Source organism: Aythya ferina (genome assembly GCF_964211825.1).
Source record: "Aythya ferina genome assembly, chromosome: 30".
Taxonomy (NCBI): Eukaryota; Metazoa; Chordata; class Aves; order Anseriformes; family Anatidae; genus Aythya; species Aythya ferina.
In genome coordinates this window covers 1,148,918-1,164,345 of record NC_140327.1, presented here as the reverse complement: position 1 = coordinate 1,164,345, position 15,428 = coordinate 1,148,918, and the positions used below count along the sequence as shown (strand labels likewise).

The 15,428-nt window shown below is 66.3% G+C and overlaps 2 protein-coding genes across 14 annotated transcripts in view; both read left to right on the top strand.

Moving 5' to 3' along the window:
- The window catches only part of SYNGAP1 (synaptic Ras GTPase activating protein 1), a 32,445-nt gene extending 24,085 nt beyond the window's left edge, over positions 1 to 8,360 (top strand). For 3 of the 13 annotated variants that reach the window (XM_084500950.1, XM_084500948.1, XM_084500951.1), the window contains 4 exons: positions 460 to 671; positions 3,489 to 3,589; positions 5,531 to 5,599; positions 8,184 to 8,357. In XM_084500950.1, the coding sequence (XP_084357076.1) occupies positions 460 to 671; positions 3,489 to 3,589; positions 5,531 to 5,599; positions 8,184 to 8,317 (516 nt within the window). In that variant the 3' untranslated portion in view covers positions 8,318 to 8,357. Of the gene's footprint in view, positions 1 to 459; positions 672 to 3,488; positions 3,595 to 5,530; positions 5,600 to 8,183 lie in introns of all 13 variants that reach the window. The other 10 variants (XR_014686278.1, XM_084500952.1, XM_084500947.1 and 7 more) reach the window with 10 other exon arrangements.
- Positions 8,361 to 11,587: 3,227 nt separating this feature from the next.
- On the top strand, positions 11,588 to 14,709 carry ZBTB9 (zinc finger and BTB domain containing 9; the record flags this gene model as incomplete). The annotated part of the gene is made up of 2 exons (XM_084500946.1): positions 11,588 to 11,616; positions 13,285 to 14,709. Exon 2 carries the CDS (start codon positions 13,294 to 13,296, stop codon positions 14,707 to 14,709), a length of 1,416 nt encoding a protein of 471 aa, XP_084357072.1. The 5' UTR covers positions 11,588 to 11,616; positions 13,285 to 13,293.
- Between the last annotated feature and the right edge of the window lie 719 nt (positions 14,710 to 15,428).

Below are 15,428 nucleotides of genomic sequence, written 5' to 3'. Positions count from 1 at the left end.
GAGTCCCCAGGGGGTTGACCAGGTGTCCATATGTCCCTGTGGGGTTGACCCAAGCATCTTCATGGGGTTGACCCAGGTGTCCCCATGGGGTCGACCCAAGAATCCTCAGGGGGTTGACCCAAGAGTCTCTGTGGGGTTGACCTGGGTGTCCCCATGGGGTTGACCCAAGCATCCCCATGGGATTGACCCAGGCGTCCATGTGTCCCCATGGGGTTGACCCAAGAATCCTCAGGGGGTTGACCCAAGAGTCTCCATGGGGTTGACCAGGCGTCCCCTTGGGGTTGACCCAAGTGTCTACCGGGTTGACCAGCTGTACCCACGGAGTTGCCCCAACCATCCCCACGGGTTTGACCCAGGCTCCGGGGTCTTGCTCCTGGTGTGTGTGTGGGGGGGGGTCCTGGGTGCGGTGGCGGCGGCGTGGGGGGGCCCCCAGGCGCCCTGCAGTGTGCGCTGTGGCAGGTGAAGGAGTACGAGGAGGAGATCCACTCGCTGAAGGAGCGGCTGCACATGTCCAACCGCAAGCTGGAGGAGTACGAGCGGCGCCTGGTGTCGCAGGAGGAGCAGACGAGCCGCATCCTGCTGCAGTACCAGCACCGCCTGGAGCAGAGCGAGAAGCGCCTGCGGCAGCAGCAGGCCGAGAAGGACTCGCAGATCAAGAGCATCATCGGCAGGTGAGGGAGGGACCCGGCCGGGGGGGGGCAGGGGGAGATTTCGGGGAGGTTGTTGGGGGTGTGGGGGGTGGAGAGGGGTAGAGGGGGTTTGGGGATAAGGGAGGGGGGTGTAAAGGGATGGATGGGTATAAGGGGGTGTTGGGGGGGTGTAGGGCATGGAGCATATGGGGACATAGGGGGACATGGGGGACGTAGAGGGGAACGTATATGTTCCATATATGACATGGAACACATGGGGACACACCGGGGCAGAGAGGGACATGGAACATAGGGACATGAGGAGCATAGATGGACATGGAACATATGGGGACATGGGGTGGCATAGAGGGACATGGGGGACATAGAAGGACATGGGACATAGGGGGACATGGGGGATGTAGAGGGACATGGAACGTATGAGGACATGTGGGACACGGGGAGCATAGATGGACATGGAGCATATGGGGACAGAGGGGGACATGGGGGACGTAGAGGGACATGGGGGCACAGAGGGACAGAGCATAGGGGGATATGGGGGATGTAGAAGGACATGGAACATAAGGGGACACCGGGGGGCAGAGAGGGACATGGAACGTGGGGACATGAGGAACATAGATGGACACGGAACATATGGGGACAGAGGGGGACATGGGGGAAGTAGAGGGACATGGAACATATGGGGACACACGGGGGCATTGAGGGACATGGAATGTAGGGACATGAGGAGCATAGATGGATGTGGAACATATGGGGACATAGAGGGACATGGGGGACAGAGATGGACGTGGAGCATATAGGGACACCGGGTGGCATAGAGGGACACGGGGGATGTAGGGGGACATGGGGGACGTAGAGGGACACGAACATACGAGGACATGTGGGACAAAGAGGGACATGGAACATATGAGGACATAGAGGGACACGGGGGACATAGAGGGACATGGAACATATGGGGACATAGAGGGACATGAGGGACACGGAGGACCTGGGGACATGGCAAGCACAGAGGGACGTGATGGCTGTGGGGACATAGAGGGACACTGGGAATAGGGAAGGACGTGGAGGACACGGAGGGACATAGGGGACACTTAGGGACACGGGGCACGTAGATGGACATGGGGACAAAGAACAACACAAGGGACACAGAGGGACACGGACATGGGGACATGGGGACACAGGGGACATGGGGGGACATGGGGGGACAGGGAGCTCTGTGGGGACACACCAGGACAAGGAGGGGGCTGGGGACACGAGGTCTGGAGGGCCACCAGGACAAGGGGTGACAGGATGGGGACAGGGATGGGGGGGACATGGGACATGCATGGGGACAGAAGTGGGGGGGGACATGAGGAGGTCCCGGTGCTTGGTGGCTCGTGGTCCCCTGGTGTCCCCTCCCCATGGGCCGGGTCCCTGTCCCCAGGGTGTCCCCAGGGCGGGTGGCAGCATGGCCCCAGGGCGTCCCTCTGTGTCCTGGGATTGTCCCCACCCTGTCCCCTGCATGTCCCCAAGGCTGCCCTGGGTTGTCCCTAGGATGTCCCCGCATGTCCCTTGGATGGGTGGCAACGTGACCCTGCTGCAGGGGTGTCCCTGGGGGGTGGCAGCGTGTCACCAGGGTGTCCCCATGTCCCTGGGGTCTGTCCCCAGGGGTGTCACCCTCCCTTGGGGGAGGTGGCATGTCAGTAGGGTGTCCCCGTGTCCCTAGGGTTTGTCCCCAAGGGGTGTCCCCACATCCTTAGAGTCTATCCCCAGGGGTGTCACCTTCCCTTGTGGGGTGGCAGCATGTCACCGGGTGTCCCCACGTCCCTAGGGTCTATCCCCAGGGATGTCACCCTCCCTTGGGGGGTGGCAGCGTGTCACCGGGGTGTCCCCATGACCCTAGGGTCTGTCCCTAGCACCGGGGTGTCCCCATATCCCTAGGGTTTGTCCCCAGGGGTGTCCCTGGGGGGTGGCAGCGTGTCACCGGGGTGTCCCCACGTCCCTGGGGTCTGTCCCCAGGGGTGTCACCCTCCCTTGGGGGGGAGGTGGCATGTCAGTAGGGTGTCCCCATGTCCCTAGGGTTTGTCCCCAAGGGGTGTCCCCATATCCCTAGGGTCTATCCCCAGGGGTGTCACCCTCCCTTGGGGGGGAGGTGGCATGTCACTGGGGTGTCCCCATATCCCTAGGGTCTGTCCCCAGGGATGTCACCCTCCCTTGGGGGGTGGCAGCGTGTCACTGGGGTGTCCCCATGTCCCTAGGGTCTGTCCCCAGCACCGGGGTGTCCCCATATCCCTAGGGTTTGTCCCCAGGGGGTGTCCCCATGTCCCTAGGGTCTGTCCCCAGGGATATCACCCTCCCTTCGGGGGTGGCAGCGTGTCACCAGGGTGTCCCCATGTCCCTAGGATTTGTCCCCAAGGGGTGTCCCCATGTCCCTAGGGTCTATCCCCAGGGATGTCACCCTCCCTTGGGGGGGAGGTGGCATGTCACTAGGGTGTCCCCACATCCCTAGGGTCTATCCCCAGGGATGTCACCCTCCCTTGGGGGGTGGCAGTGTGTCACCGGGGTGTCCCCACCTCCCTAGCATTTCTCCCCGGGGGGGAAGTGTCCCCATCCCTTGGGGTACCCCCCCATATCCCCATTCATTCTTTCCCCCCCCCGCCTATTTTATTTTTGGGGGGGGGGGTCGGTGGGCGTTTGCGTGTGTGTTGGTTGGGAGGGGGCGGGTGGGGATGCGCGCGGCTTTTCCCCCCCCCCCCTTTTTTTTTTTTCTTTTTTTCTTTTTCTTTTTTTTTTTTTTTTTTTTTTTGGGGTGGGGAGGGAGGGGGGGGGCGAAAGGTGGGTGGCAGCGTGACCCCGGTGAAGCCTGGCCCCGCAGGCTGATGCTGGTGGAGCAGGAGCTGCGCAGGGATCACTTGGGCGCCCACGACCCCCCCGAGGGCCGGCGGCGGCTGCTCGACGCTCAGGTGGAAATTACAATGTCATTGCTCTGCTCCGTGTGCCCACGGCCATCACACCGCCGCGCTGGGGGGGGGGGGACAAAAAAAAAAAAAGCCCCCCCCCTGGGGAGGGGTTGGGGGAGCTGGGGGGGGGAGGGCAAGGGCAAGGGGAAGGGATGGGGAGGCCCCGTGGGGAAAGGAGGGGGTGGGGAGGGGGAGAGGGGGTGGGGTTGGGGGGGGAGTGGGGGGGGTGGGGGGGGATTTATGTGGGGGGGGTTGTTGGGGCCTGGGGGTGTTATTGGGGGGTGTTTATATATATATATATATATGGGGGTTGTTGGGGGCTGGGGGTATTTATGGGGGGTATTTATATATATGGGGGGTTACTGGGGGCTGGGGGTGTTATTGGGGGGGTATTTATATATATATATATGTGGGGGTTGTTGGGGGCTGGGGGTATTTATGGGGGGGTATTTTTATATATATATATGGGGGTTATTGGGGACTGGGGGCGTTATTGGGGGGATATATATATATGGGGGGGTTATTGGGGGCATTTTTGGGGGTGTATATGTATATATGGGGGTGTTATTGGGGGCTGGGGGCATTATTGGGGGTATTTATATATATGGGGGGTTACTGGGGGCATTTTGGGGGGGTGTATATGTATATGTGGGGGGATATGTGTATTATGGGGGGGTTATTGGGGGGCTGGGGGCATTTTTGGGAGGTTTTTATATATGGGGGGGGTTATTGGGGGCATTTTGGGGGGGCGTATATGTATATATGGGGGTGTTATTGGGGGCTGGGGGCATTTATGGGGGGTGTATATGTGTATGTATGGGGGGATATATGTATATGGGGGGGGTTATTGGGGGCTGAGGGCGTTATTGGGGGGATATATATATATGGGGGGGTTATTGGGGGCTGGGGGCATTTATGGGGGATATTTATATAGGGGAGGGGTTTATGGGGGGTATGGGCATTTATGGGGGGGTATATATGTATATGGGGGTGTTGTTTATGGGGGGGGTATGGGCATCGGGGGGGGGGCTGTGGGTGTGCCTGGGCATTTATGGGGCCTGGGGGTATCTATGGGGGGGTTATGGGGGTATCTATGGGGGGCTATGGGCATTTATGGGGGGGGTTGGGACTCCGCGGGGGGATTTGGGGGCATCTGGGGGGGTCTGTGGGCACCCTTGGGGGGTTGTTAGCCCCCATGGGGGGGTATTGGCATCCTGGGGGGGGGGATTGGAAGCCCTGGGGGGGGATTTGGGGGCTCTGGGGACCTCTGGGGGGGTTATGGGCACCCATGGGGGGGGGGGTTATGGGGTCACCCCTGGGGGGACATAGGGACCACGGGGGGGGCACATGGCCACCCCTGGGGGGGACAGGGCCACCCCCACGGGGACACTGTCACCCCTGGGGGGGGGGTTAAGGGGGGTGGGGGGGGACAGGGCCACCTCCAGGGTGGGACACAGGGGACAGAGCCCCTGCTGGGGGTACGCCGCCACCCCCAAAATGACAAAGTGACCCCCCCCCGGGGGACAGGGCCACCCCCCAGGGGGACACGGTCACCCCTGGGGGGGGGACACGGGGACAGAGCCACCCCAGGGGGGGACACCAGAGGGACACGAAGCTGGGGGGGGGGACACAGAGCCACAGCGTCCCCTCCCCACCCCCCGAGCCGACCTAGGGACAGGGCCACCAACGTGTCCCCAAGGCCACCAACGTGTCCCCAAGGCCACCTTGCCCCCCCCCCCCAGGTGATGGAGCCGGAGCCGGGCCCCCTCCTTGGGTTGGGGACCCCCAGCGTAGGGCCACCGCCAAGGCCACCACCGGGACACGGCGTGTCCCCAAGCCCCCCGGTGCCACCCTCCCCGTCCCCCAAATTCCCACGGGGACGAGCGTGTCCCCCCCACCCCCCCCCCGGTGGCCCTGACCCCCCCGTGTCTCTCTTCGTCCTAGCTGTCCGTCAGGTAGCGCGGGCCAGCCCTGCCTTTGTCACGGGACCCTCGGCCTCCGGTGACACGCCAGGTGGGTCCTTGTCCCCATCCCCGTCCCCCCCCGTCCCCCCCCCACCCGTAGGTAGCGCCCCGCTGCCCCAGGGGACCCTTGGGTGTCCCCATTGCCCCCCCGCCCCGTGTCCCCCAGGGACGCTGAGGGATCGTAGGGACGGAGCTGAGGTGTCCCCATGTCCCTTGGGGACATGGGGCTGGGGGTGTCCCCGCGCCCCCCCCCACCCCCGGTGTCCCCTGGACGCTGGGAACCCGTAGGGACGTGGATCTGGGGTGTCCCCGGTGTCACCCTCGTGTCCTCGTGTCCCCCAGGGACACTGGGGACTCCTTGGGGACACAGATCCAGGGTGTCCCCATGTCCTCCTCGTGTCCCCATGTCCCCCAGGGGACACTGGAGACCCTTGGGGACATGATGCAGAGGTGTCCCCATGTCCCTCTTGTGTCCCCATGTCCCCTAGGGACAGTGGGGACCCTTGGGGACCTGATTCAGGGGTGCCCCCATGTCCCCCAGGGACACTGGGAACCCCTTGGGGACATGGATCCAGGGTGTCCCTATGTCCTCCTCGTGTCCCCATGTCCCCTGGGGACAGTGGGGACTCTTGGGGACACGAATCCAGGGGTGTCCCCATGTCCCCAGGGACACTGGGAACCCCTTGGGGACACGGATCCAGGCTGTCCCCATGTCCTCCTTGTGTCCCCATGTCCCCAGGGGACACCGGGGACCCTTGGGGACATGATACAGAGATGTCCCCATGTCCTCTGGACACTGAGGAACCCCCGGGGAAATGGATCCAGGATGTCCCCATGTCCTCTTTGTGTCCCCATGTCCCCTAGGGACAGTGGGGACCCCTGGGGACATGATGCAGGGATGTCCCCATGTCCCTCTTGTGTCCCCTTGTCCCCCAGGGGACACTGGGGACCCCTGGGGACATGGATCCAGGGTGTCCCCATGTCCTCTGGACACTGGGAACCCCTGGGGACATGTGTCCCCATGTCCCTTTTGTGTCCCCATGTCCCCCAGGGATACTGGGAACCCCTGGAGGTATGGATCCAGGGTGTCCCCATGTCCTCCTCGTGTGCCCATGTCCCCCAGGGACACTGGAGACCCTTGGGAACATGAGGCAAGGGTGTCCCCATGTCCCTTTTGTGTCCCCATGTCCCCTGGGGACACTAGGAACCCCTTGTGGACTCAGATCCAGGATGTCCCCATGTCCTCTTTGTGTCCCCATGTCCCCTGGGGACAGTGGGGACCCTTGGGGACATGGATCCGGGGTGTCCCCATGTCCTCTGGACACTGAGGAACTCCTGGGGACACGGATCCACGATGTCCCCATGTCCCTCCCGTGTCCTCTTGTCCCCCAAAGGACACTGTGGGGACCCTTGGGGACATGGCTCCCGCTGTCCCCATGTCCCTCGTGCGTCTCCATGTCCCCACGAGCCACTAAGGGACATGAGGCTGGCGTGTCCCCATGTCCTTCCCATGTCCCCATGGGAACCCCCAGGGACATGGAGCCAGCTGTCCCCATGTCCCTCTCACGTCCCCGTGTCCCTCTCGTGTCTCCACGTCCCCTGGGGACACTGGGGAACCCCTGGGGACACGGACCCGGGGTGTCCCCATGTCCCCGCTGTGTCACCGCAGGGCCGTGTCCCCTCCCTCGTCCCGATCCGTCCCAGAGGACGCGGATCCGGGGTGTCCCCACGTCCCTTTTGTCCCCTCCGTGACATCGATCCAGGGCGTCCCTGTCCCTCCCGTGTCATGGCTAGGACATGCCACCGGGGTGTCCTTGTCCCCTCCTGGAGTCCTTTGTCCCCCCAGGGGACACAGATCCGGGGTGTCCCCATGTCCCTCCTCGTGTCCCCATGTCCCCCAAGGGACCCTTGGGGACATGAAGCTGGGGTGTCTCTGTCCCCCTGTGTCCCCATGTCCCCTAGGGTCATGGAGCTGGGGTGTCCCCATGTCCCCCCAGTGTCCCCATGTCCCCTAGGGACACTGGGGACCCTTGGGGACATGGCTTTGGGCTGTCCCTGTCCCCCTCATGTCCCCCCTTTGGGGCAGGGGAGGGGACACCAGTGGTGTCCCCATGTCCCCTCTGGGGGTGGCGGGGTTATTTTGGGGTCGGGGGGGGGGGGGGGGGAAGGGGGGGGCACCCACCCGCCCCCCAGCGCTGGCGCCCGCCGTCACCCACCTCGTCTCCATCCTCGTGTCTCGTGTCCCCATCTCACCTCACCCTTTTATTTTTGGGGAGGGGGGGGGGGTTGGGGGGGGGGGGGGGTGACACTCGCGTCCCTGTGCCATGTCCTGTCTTTGGAGGGGATATGGGGAGGGGGGGGGCGTAAATTTTGGGGGGGGGGGGGGGGTTGGGGGTGACCCCACCACCCCCCGGAGGGTCCCGCGGAGCCGCCGCAGGTGAGTGCCACGGGGACGGGGTTGGGGAGGTTGGGGGGGGGGGGGGGGGGACCCGAATTTTGGGGTGGGGGGGGGGGGGGGGGGGGACACCGGCCACGCTGTGGGGGTGTCCGCTCGGGGGAGGGCGTGGGGGACATTTGGGGGGAGCCTTTCGGGGGGGCGGGGGGGTGAATAAGCCCCCCTCGGTGCCTTGCAGGAGAGGCAGCTTTCCGCCGTGGGTGCAGCAGACCCGGGTGTGAGCTGGGCCGGGGGGGTCCCCGCGCGACCCCCGCCTCCGCCCCCGCCACCCCCGATCACGGCCAACGGCGAGCTGCGCGCCCCCGCTGCTGAGCACTAGCCCCCGCCCCGGGGGCCGCCGGACCCCCGCCCGCACCCCCCCCCCCCCCCAAAAAAAAATCCCTGAAGCCTCCGAAGCCCCCTCCCCAAAATTCCCCCCCCCCCCTAAACCTCAGCAGATGGCGGTGGCCCCCCGGCGGCCCCCGGGGAAGCGGGGTCCCCCCCCCCCCCCCCATCCCCATCCCCACTCATCCTCCCCCTTCCTCACCCCCCCCCCCCCCCCACGTCACCACCTCCGGCCCCCCCCCCCCCCTTTGTGCACCAGGAGGCTCTTGTGCAACGTCCTCGTGCAAAGGGGGCTGCGGGGGGGGGGCTCGTGCGACAGCGGCAGCTCCTCGTGCGAGGGGGGGGCTCCTCGTGCAACGCCAGCTCCTCGTGCACCGAGACGGGGAGGCCTCGTGCACCAGGATCAGTGCTGCTCCTCGTGCAACGCCGGCTCCTCGTGCAAGGGGGGGCTCCTCGTGCAACGGGATGGGGAGGCCTCGTGCAACACCAGATCCTCGTGCACCAGGATCAGTGCTGCTCCTCGTGCAACACCGGCTCCTCGTGCAAGGGGGGGCTCCTCGTGCAACGCCAGCTCCTCGTGCACTGGGACTGGGGAGGCCTCGTGCAACACCAGGGCCTCGTGCACCAGGAACAGGAGGCCTCGTGCAACACCAGATCCTCGTGCACCAGGATCAGCGCTGCTCCTCGTGCAACGCCGACCGGCTCCTCGTGCAAGGGGGGGCTCCTCGTGCAACACCAGCTCCTTGTGCAACACCAGGTCCTCGTGCACCGGGATGGGGAGGCCTCGTGCAACAGTGGCACCTCCTCGTGCAACGCCAGCTGCTCCTCGTGCACCGGGACTGGAGCATCCCTCGTGCACCGGCTCCTCGTGCATCGCCCCCCCCTCACGCCGTGCACAAGGACCTCCCCCCCCCCCTCACCATGCACCAGGACCCCCCCCCCCGTGCATCACCTCCTCGTGCATCGCCCTCCCTCGTGCATCCCCCCCCCCCCTCCACGTGCACCAGGCCGGGGGCTCCCCCCCCCCCATTTCTCCCCCCTCCCCCTTTTATTTTTCTCCCCCCTCGTGCACCAGGAGCCCCCCCCCCCCCCTTTGCACGCCCAGCTCCGTCGTGCAACGACCGCACCGGGCACCGGTACCGGGGGGGGGGGGGGAGGTCACACAAGGGGGGGTCCCCACGCAGCACCAGCCTCCCGGGACCCCCCCCCGGTGCACCGGGACCCCCCCCAACTCCCCGGAGCCCCCCCACAACGTACCGGGGACCCCCCCCCGGTGTACCGGGCCCCCTCCCACCACGCACCGGGCTCCCCCCCCCCCGGTACACCGGGACCCCCCCCCCCCGGTCCCCCCAACGCACCGGGGGCTCGCCCAGGCACACCGGAGCCCCCCCCCTCTACAATGTACCGGGACCACCCCCCCTCTCCCGGTCCACCGGTGCCCCCCCCACATCGCACCGGGACCCCCCCACACCGTGCACCGGACACCCCCCCCGGGACACCGGGACCCCCCCCGGGACACCGGGACCCCCCCCCCACATTGCACCGGGCCCCCCCCCCCGGTGCACCGGGCTCCCTCCCACAATGCACCGGGCTCCTCCCCGGTCCACCGGGACCCCCCCCCCCCCCAACCCTCCCGGACCCCCCCCCCGGTGCCCCCCGCCCGGTCCGGGCCCGCCGCAGCCCCCGACAATCCGCCGCCCGCGGGCGGTCTCAGGGCGGGGTCTGGGCTGGCTCCAACCCCCCCCGCGGCCGGGGCCGCCGGTGCCCGCGGAGCCTTTAATAAACTCGGATCGGTCTTGTAAGCTCCGCCTCCCGGGGGGGGCGGGGCCTGAGGAGTGGGCGTGGTCCGCGCGGGGAGGGCGTGGTCGGAGCGTGGAGGCGTGGTCGGAGCGAGGGGGCGTGGTTTGGGGGACTGGGGGGCGTGGTCTGTATGGGGGCGTGGTCTGTATGGGGGCGTGGTCTGTATGGGGGCGTGGTCTACACAGGGAGGGCGTGGTCTGAGCGAGGAGGGTGTGGTCTGAGCGTGGGGGCGTGGTCGGAGTGAAGGGGCGTGGTCTGAGTATGGGGGCGTGGTCTATGTGGGAGGGTGTGGGTTATTGGGGGTGTGGGGTGGGGCTGGGGGCGTGGCTTGTGTGAGAGGGCGTGGTTGGGGGCGTGGTCTGAGAATGGGAGGGCGTGGTCTGAATGTGGGGGCGTGGTGTGAGGCTAGGGGGCGATGCTTGTGTGGGAGGGCGTGGTTGGGGGCGTGGTCTGACCGGGGTGGGGCATGTTTTGAGCGTGGGGGCGTGGTTTGAGGCTAGAGGTGTGGCTTGTGTGAGAGGGCGTGGCTGGGGGCGAGGTCGAAGCATGAGCAGGGCGTGGCCTGAGTGTGGGGGCGTGGTCTCAGCGTGGGGGCGTGTTCTAAGCAGAGAGGGCACTGGAGTATGGGGGCGTGGTCTACACGGGGAGGGCGTGGTCTGACTGGGAGGGCGTGGCCTCAGTGTGGGGAGGGCGTGGTTTGAGTATGGGGACGTGGTCTACGTGGGAGGGCGTGGCCTATTAGGGGGCATGATCTGAGGCTTGGGGCATGGCTGGTGTGAGAGGGCGTGGTCTGGGGGCGTGGTTGGGGGCGTGGTCTTTCCGGGGAGGGCGTGGTCTGAGAATGGGGGCGTGGTCTGAGAATGGGGGCGTGGTTCATGCGGGGGGGCGTGGCTTATCCGGGGGCATGGTCTGAGGCTAGGGGCGAGGTGTGTGTGAGGGCGTGGTTGGGGGCGTGGTTTTTCGGGGGCGGGGTCTGTCGAGGGAGGCGTGGCTTGTGTGTGGGGCGTGGTCTCTCTCTTTGGGGGGCGGGGTCTGACCGGGGAGAGCATGATCAGTATGGGGAGGGCGTGGCCTGAGAATGGGAGGGCGTGGCCTGAGTGTGGGGGCGTGGTCTGAGCAAGGGGGGCGTGGCCTGGTTATGGGGGGCGTGGTCTGAGCAGTGTGGGCGTGGTCCGTGTGGGGAGGGCGTGGCCTGAGTGTGGGGGCGTTGTTTGCGGGGGGGGTCTTTGGGTGGGAGGCAGGGTCTGAGCAAGGGGGCGTGGTCTGAGCATGGGGGCGTGGTCTGCCAAGGGGGCGTGGTCTGCGCTGAGAGGGCGTGGCCCTGAGGTGGAGGCGGGATGCTCCCGGGGGGGAGGTGGGCGGGGTTTGGCTCGGGGTGGGGGGTGGGGTTTGGCGGAGGGGGGCGTGGCTTTGCCTGTGACGTAAGGGGCGGAGGGGGCGGGGCTTGCGCGGCTGCGTCACCGCTCGCAGGGCGCCGGCGGCCGGGGGTGAGCGAGAGCGGGGGGCGCGCGGTCACATGACGGGGGTGGGGTGGGGTTAGGGGGCGCCCCATGGGGTGAATGGGGCACCCCGGGGGGCAATAGGAGGGACGGGGGGCAAAGCTCGCACCCTATAGGGCAAATGAGGCACCCTGGGGGGCAATAGGGTGCTGCAGGGGGCAAATAGGGCACCCCGTGGGCTAATTGGGGATCTCGTGGGGCAAATAGGGCACCCCCTGGGGCAGAATGGGGCCCCCCTGGGCAATAGGATGCTCTATGGGGCAGTAGGATGCAGAAGAGGGCAAATAGGGGATGCCATGGGGTAATGGGGCATCTTGTGGGGCAAAATGGGCACCCCTTGGGGCAAAACAGGCATCCAGTAGGGCAATAAGATAGCCCGTGGGGCAAAATGGGCGCCCTGTGGGGCAATAGGATGGCCCATGGGGCAAGAGGATGCAGCAGAAGGCAAATGGGGTACACCACGGGGTAATTGGGCATCTCATGGGGCAATAGGGCACACCCATAGGGCAACGGGGAGGTATGTGGGGCAAATAGGGCACCTCATGGGGTAACGGGACATGTCATGGGGCAATAGGGTAGCTGGTGGAGCAGTACAGCACCCCCTGGGGCAATAGGGTGTGCCAAAGGGCAAAAAGGGCACCCCATGGGGCAACAGAGCAATTCATGGGCCAAAGGACACCCCCTGGGGCATTAGAACAATTAATGGGGCAATAGGGCACCCCATGGGGCAACAGAGCATCTTGTGGGGCAATAGTGTCACCCTGTGGGGTGACAGTGATCCATGGGGGAATAGGGCACCCCCTGGGGCATTAGAACAATTCATGGGGCAATAGAGCATCTCATGAGGCAATAGGGCACCCTATGGGCAATAGGGCAACAGGATACCCCAGGAGGCAATAGGGCATCTCATGGGGCAATAGTGCACCCCAGGGGGCAGTAGGGCACCCTGTGGGGTGACAAAGCGATCCGCAAGGCACTGGAACACCCTGTGGGGCAAAAGGACATCTCATGGGGGAATAGGGCACCTCATGGGGCAATAGGGCGCCCCCTGGGGCAGTAGAACAATTCATGGGGCAATAGAGTATCTCATGAAGTAATAGGACACCCTATGGGGCAATAGGGCATCTCACAGGGTAACAGAACCCCCAGTGGGACAACGGGGCGGTAGAAAAATTCCTGGGGCAATAGAGCACCTCGGGGGGCAATAGGGCATCTCATGGGGCAGTAGGGCACCCTGTGGGATGACAAAGCGATCCACAAGACAACGGGACACCCCATGGGGCAATAGGGCAACCCATGGGGGAATAGGGCACCTCATGGGGCAATAGGGCGCCCCCTGGGGCAGTAGAACAATTCGTGGGGCAATAGAGCATCTCATGAGGCAATAGGGCATCTCATGGGGCAACAGAACCCCCAGTGGGACAATGGGGCAGTAGAAAAATTCCTGGGGCAATAGAGCACCTCGAGGGGCAATAGAGCACCTCGGGGGGCAATAGGGCATCTCACGGGGCAACAGGGCGCCCTGTGGGGCGACAGCAACCCACGAGGCCGCGGAGCACCCCGTGGGCCAACGGGACGCACCGTCCACATCTCAACGGGGCCACCGCCCGGTGACGTCCCCATCCTCGTCCCCATCCCCGTCCCCGTCCCCCCCAGGTGCCCAGGATGGCGGCGGAGGGCGGCCGGGTGCAGATCTCGTTCCCGCAGCACGCGGCGGCGCTGCTGGACTCCCTGAACCGCCTGCGGCTGGAGGGCAAATTCTGCGACGTGGCCGTGCACGTGGGCGGCCGCGTCTTCCCGGCCCACAAGAGCGTCCTGGCCGCCGCCTCGCCCTTCTTCCACGACAAGCTGCTGCTGCAGGACGGGGGGCGCCTGCTGCTGCCCCCCGCCATCGACCCCGAGGCTTTCGAGGGCCTCCTGCACCTCATCTACTCGGGGCGCCTGACGCTGCTGCTGGAGGCCCTGCCCGGCCACCTCCTGGTGGCCAGCGGCTTGCAGATGTGGCACGTGGTGGACCAGTGCTCCGAGATCCTGCGGGAGCTGGAGGGGGGCCCGTGCCGCTGGGCCGGGCGAGGCGGCGGCGAGGCCACGGTGGCGGCATCGAGCGGGCGAGGTGGCGGCGGGGACGCGGCGCCGTGCGGTGCCCGCGGTGGGGACGGGGCCGCGGTGGCCTCGTGGCCCGCGCGGGGCGGCGAGGGGGTGGTGTGGGCCGATGCGGCGGCGGCGGCCTCGTTCCCCAAGGATGGCGGGGACGAGGTCCTCAAGATCCGCCTGGCCGCCGACGTGGCCTCGGCGGCGGCGACGTCGTCGCTGGGCTCGCTGCTGAAGGACGCTGGCGACGAGGTCCTCAAGATCTGCGTGGAGGAGGACGAGGAGGAGGAGGAGGAGGAGGAGGAAGGCGGAGGCCGCCGGCGCCGCCACCGCCGCCACCGCGGCGACAAAGCCCTGCAGATCGTGCTGGAGGAGGAGGAGGAGGAGGAGGAAGACGGGGCCGTGGTGGCGCCTGCGGAAAGCACCCCCAAGGTCTTCTACGTCAAGCAGGAGGCCGGCGGCGACGCCGCCATCGCCGCCGCCACCTCCGCCGCCACCTTCCTACCGGCGGCGGAGGCTCACGGCGACTTCTCCCCGGCGGAGGTGAGCTACATCATCCCCTCGAGCGGCGGCGGCGGCGGCGGCGTGGCGGCGGCGTTCCCTCAGCCCTCGTGGAAGCCGGTGGACCTGCACGGCAACGAGATCCTGGCGCAGGCGGCGCACGGGCAGGCGCTGCACGCGCCGGTGAAGCTGGGGGCGGCCCCCGACGGCAAACGCTTCGGCTGCCTGTGCGGGAAGCGCTTCGCCGTCAAGCCCAAGCGGGACCGGCACATCATGCTGACCTTCAGCCTGCGGCCCTTCGCCTGCGCCGCCTGCCACAAGCGCTTCAAGCTCAAGCACCACCTGACGGAGCACATGAAGACCCACGAGGGCGCCGGGCGCGCCTGCGAGCGCTGCGGGCGCCGCTTCCGCCTGCGCAGCGGGCTGGCCAAGCACCGGCCCCTCTGCCAGGGGCCGCGCTGGGGGGGGGCCTGCTGGGCCTGCGAGTGAAGCTGGGGGGGGTTTTGGGGGGTTTGGGGGGGTGTAGGGGGATGTAGGGGGTGTGGGGTGAAGGGGAGAGGGGAGAGGGCAGGGGGATGGGGGAAGGTGGGGGGGGGTGGGGGGGATGTGGGGGGGAATGGGGATGGGGGGGGGAATAGGGATATGGGGGGGAATGGGGATGTGGGGGGGAATAGGGATGTGGGGGGGAATGGGGATATGGGATGGGGGTGTGGGGATGGGGGAAGATGGAGGGATGTGGGGGGGAATGGGGATGTGGGGGGGAATAGGGATGTGGGGGGGAATGGGGATATAGGATGGGGGTGTGGGGATGGGGGAAGGTGGGGGGATACGGGGGGGGAATATGGATGTGGGATGGGGGTGTGGGGAATGCAGATATGGGATGGGAATGCAGGGATGGGGGGAGAATGGGGGGGAATGGGGATATGGGATGGGGTTGTAGGGATAGGGGAAGGTGGGGGGATAGGGGATGTGGGGGGGGATTGGGGACATTGGGGGGAATGGGGGGATGGGATGGGGTTGTAGGGATAGGGGAAGGTGGGGGGATAGGGGATGGGGGGGGGATTGGGGACATTGGGGGGAATGGGGATATGGGATGGGGTAGCAGGGATAGGGGAAGGTGGGGGGATAGGGGATGTGGGGGGGGGAATGGGGATCTGGGATTGGGGTGTGGGGATGGGGGATGATGGGGGGATGCGGGACATAGAGGG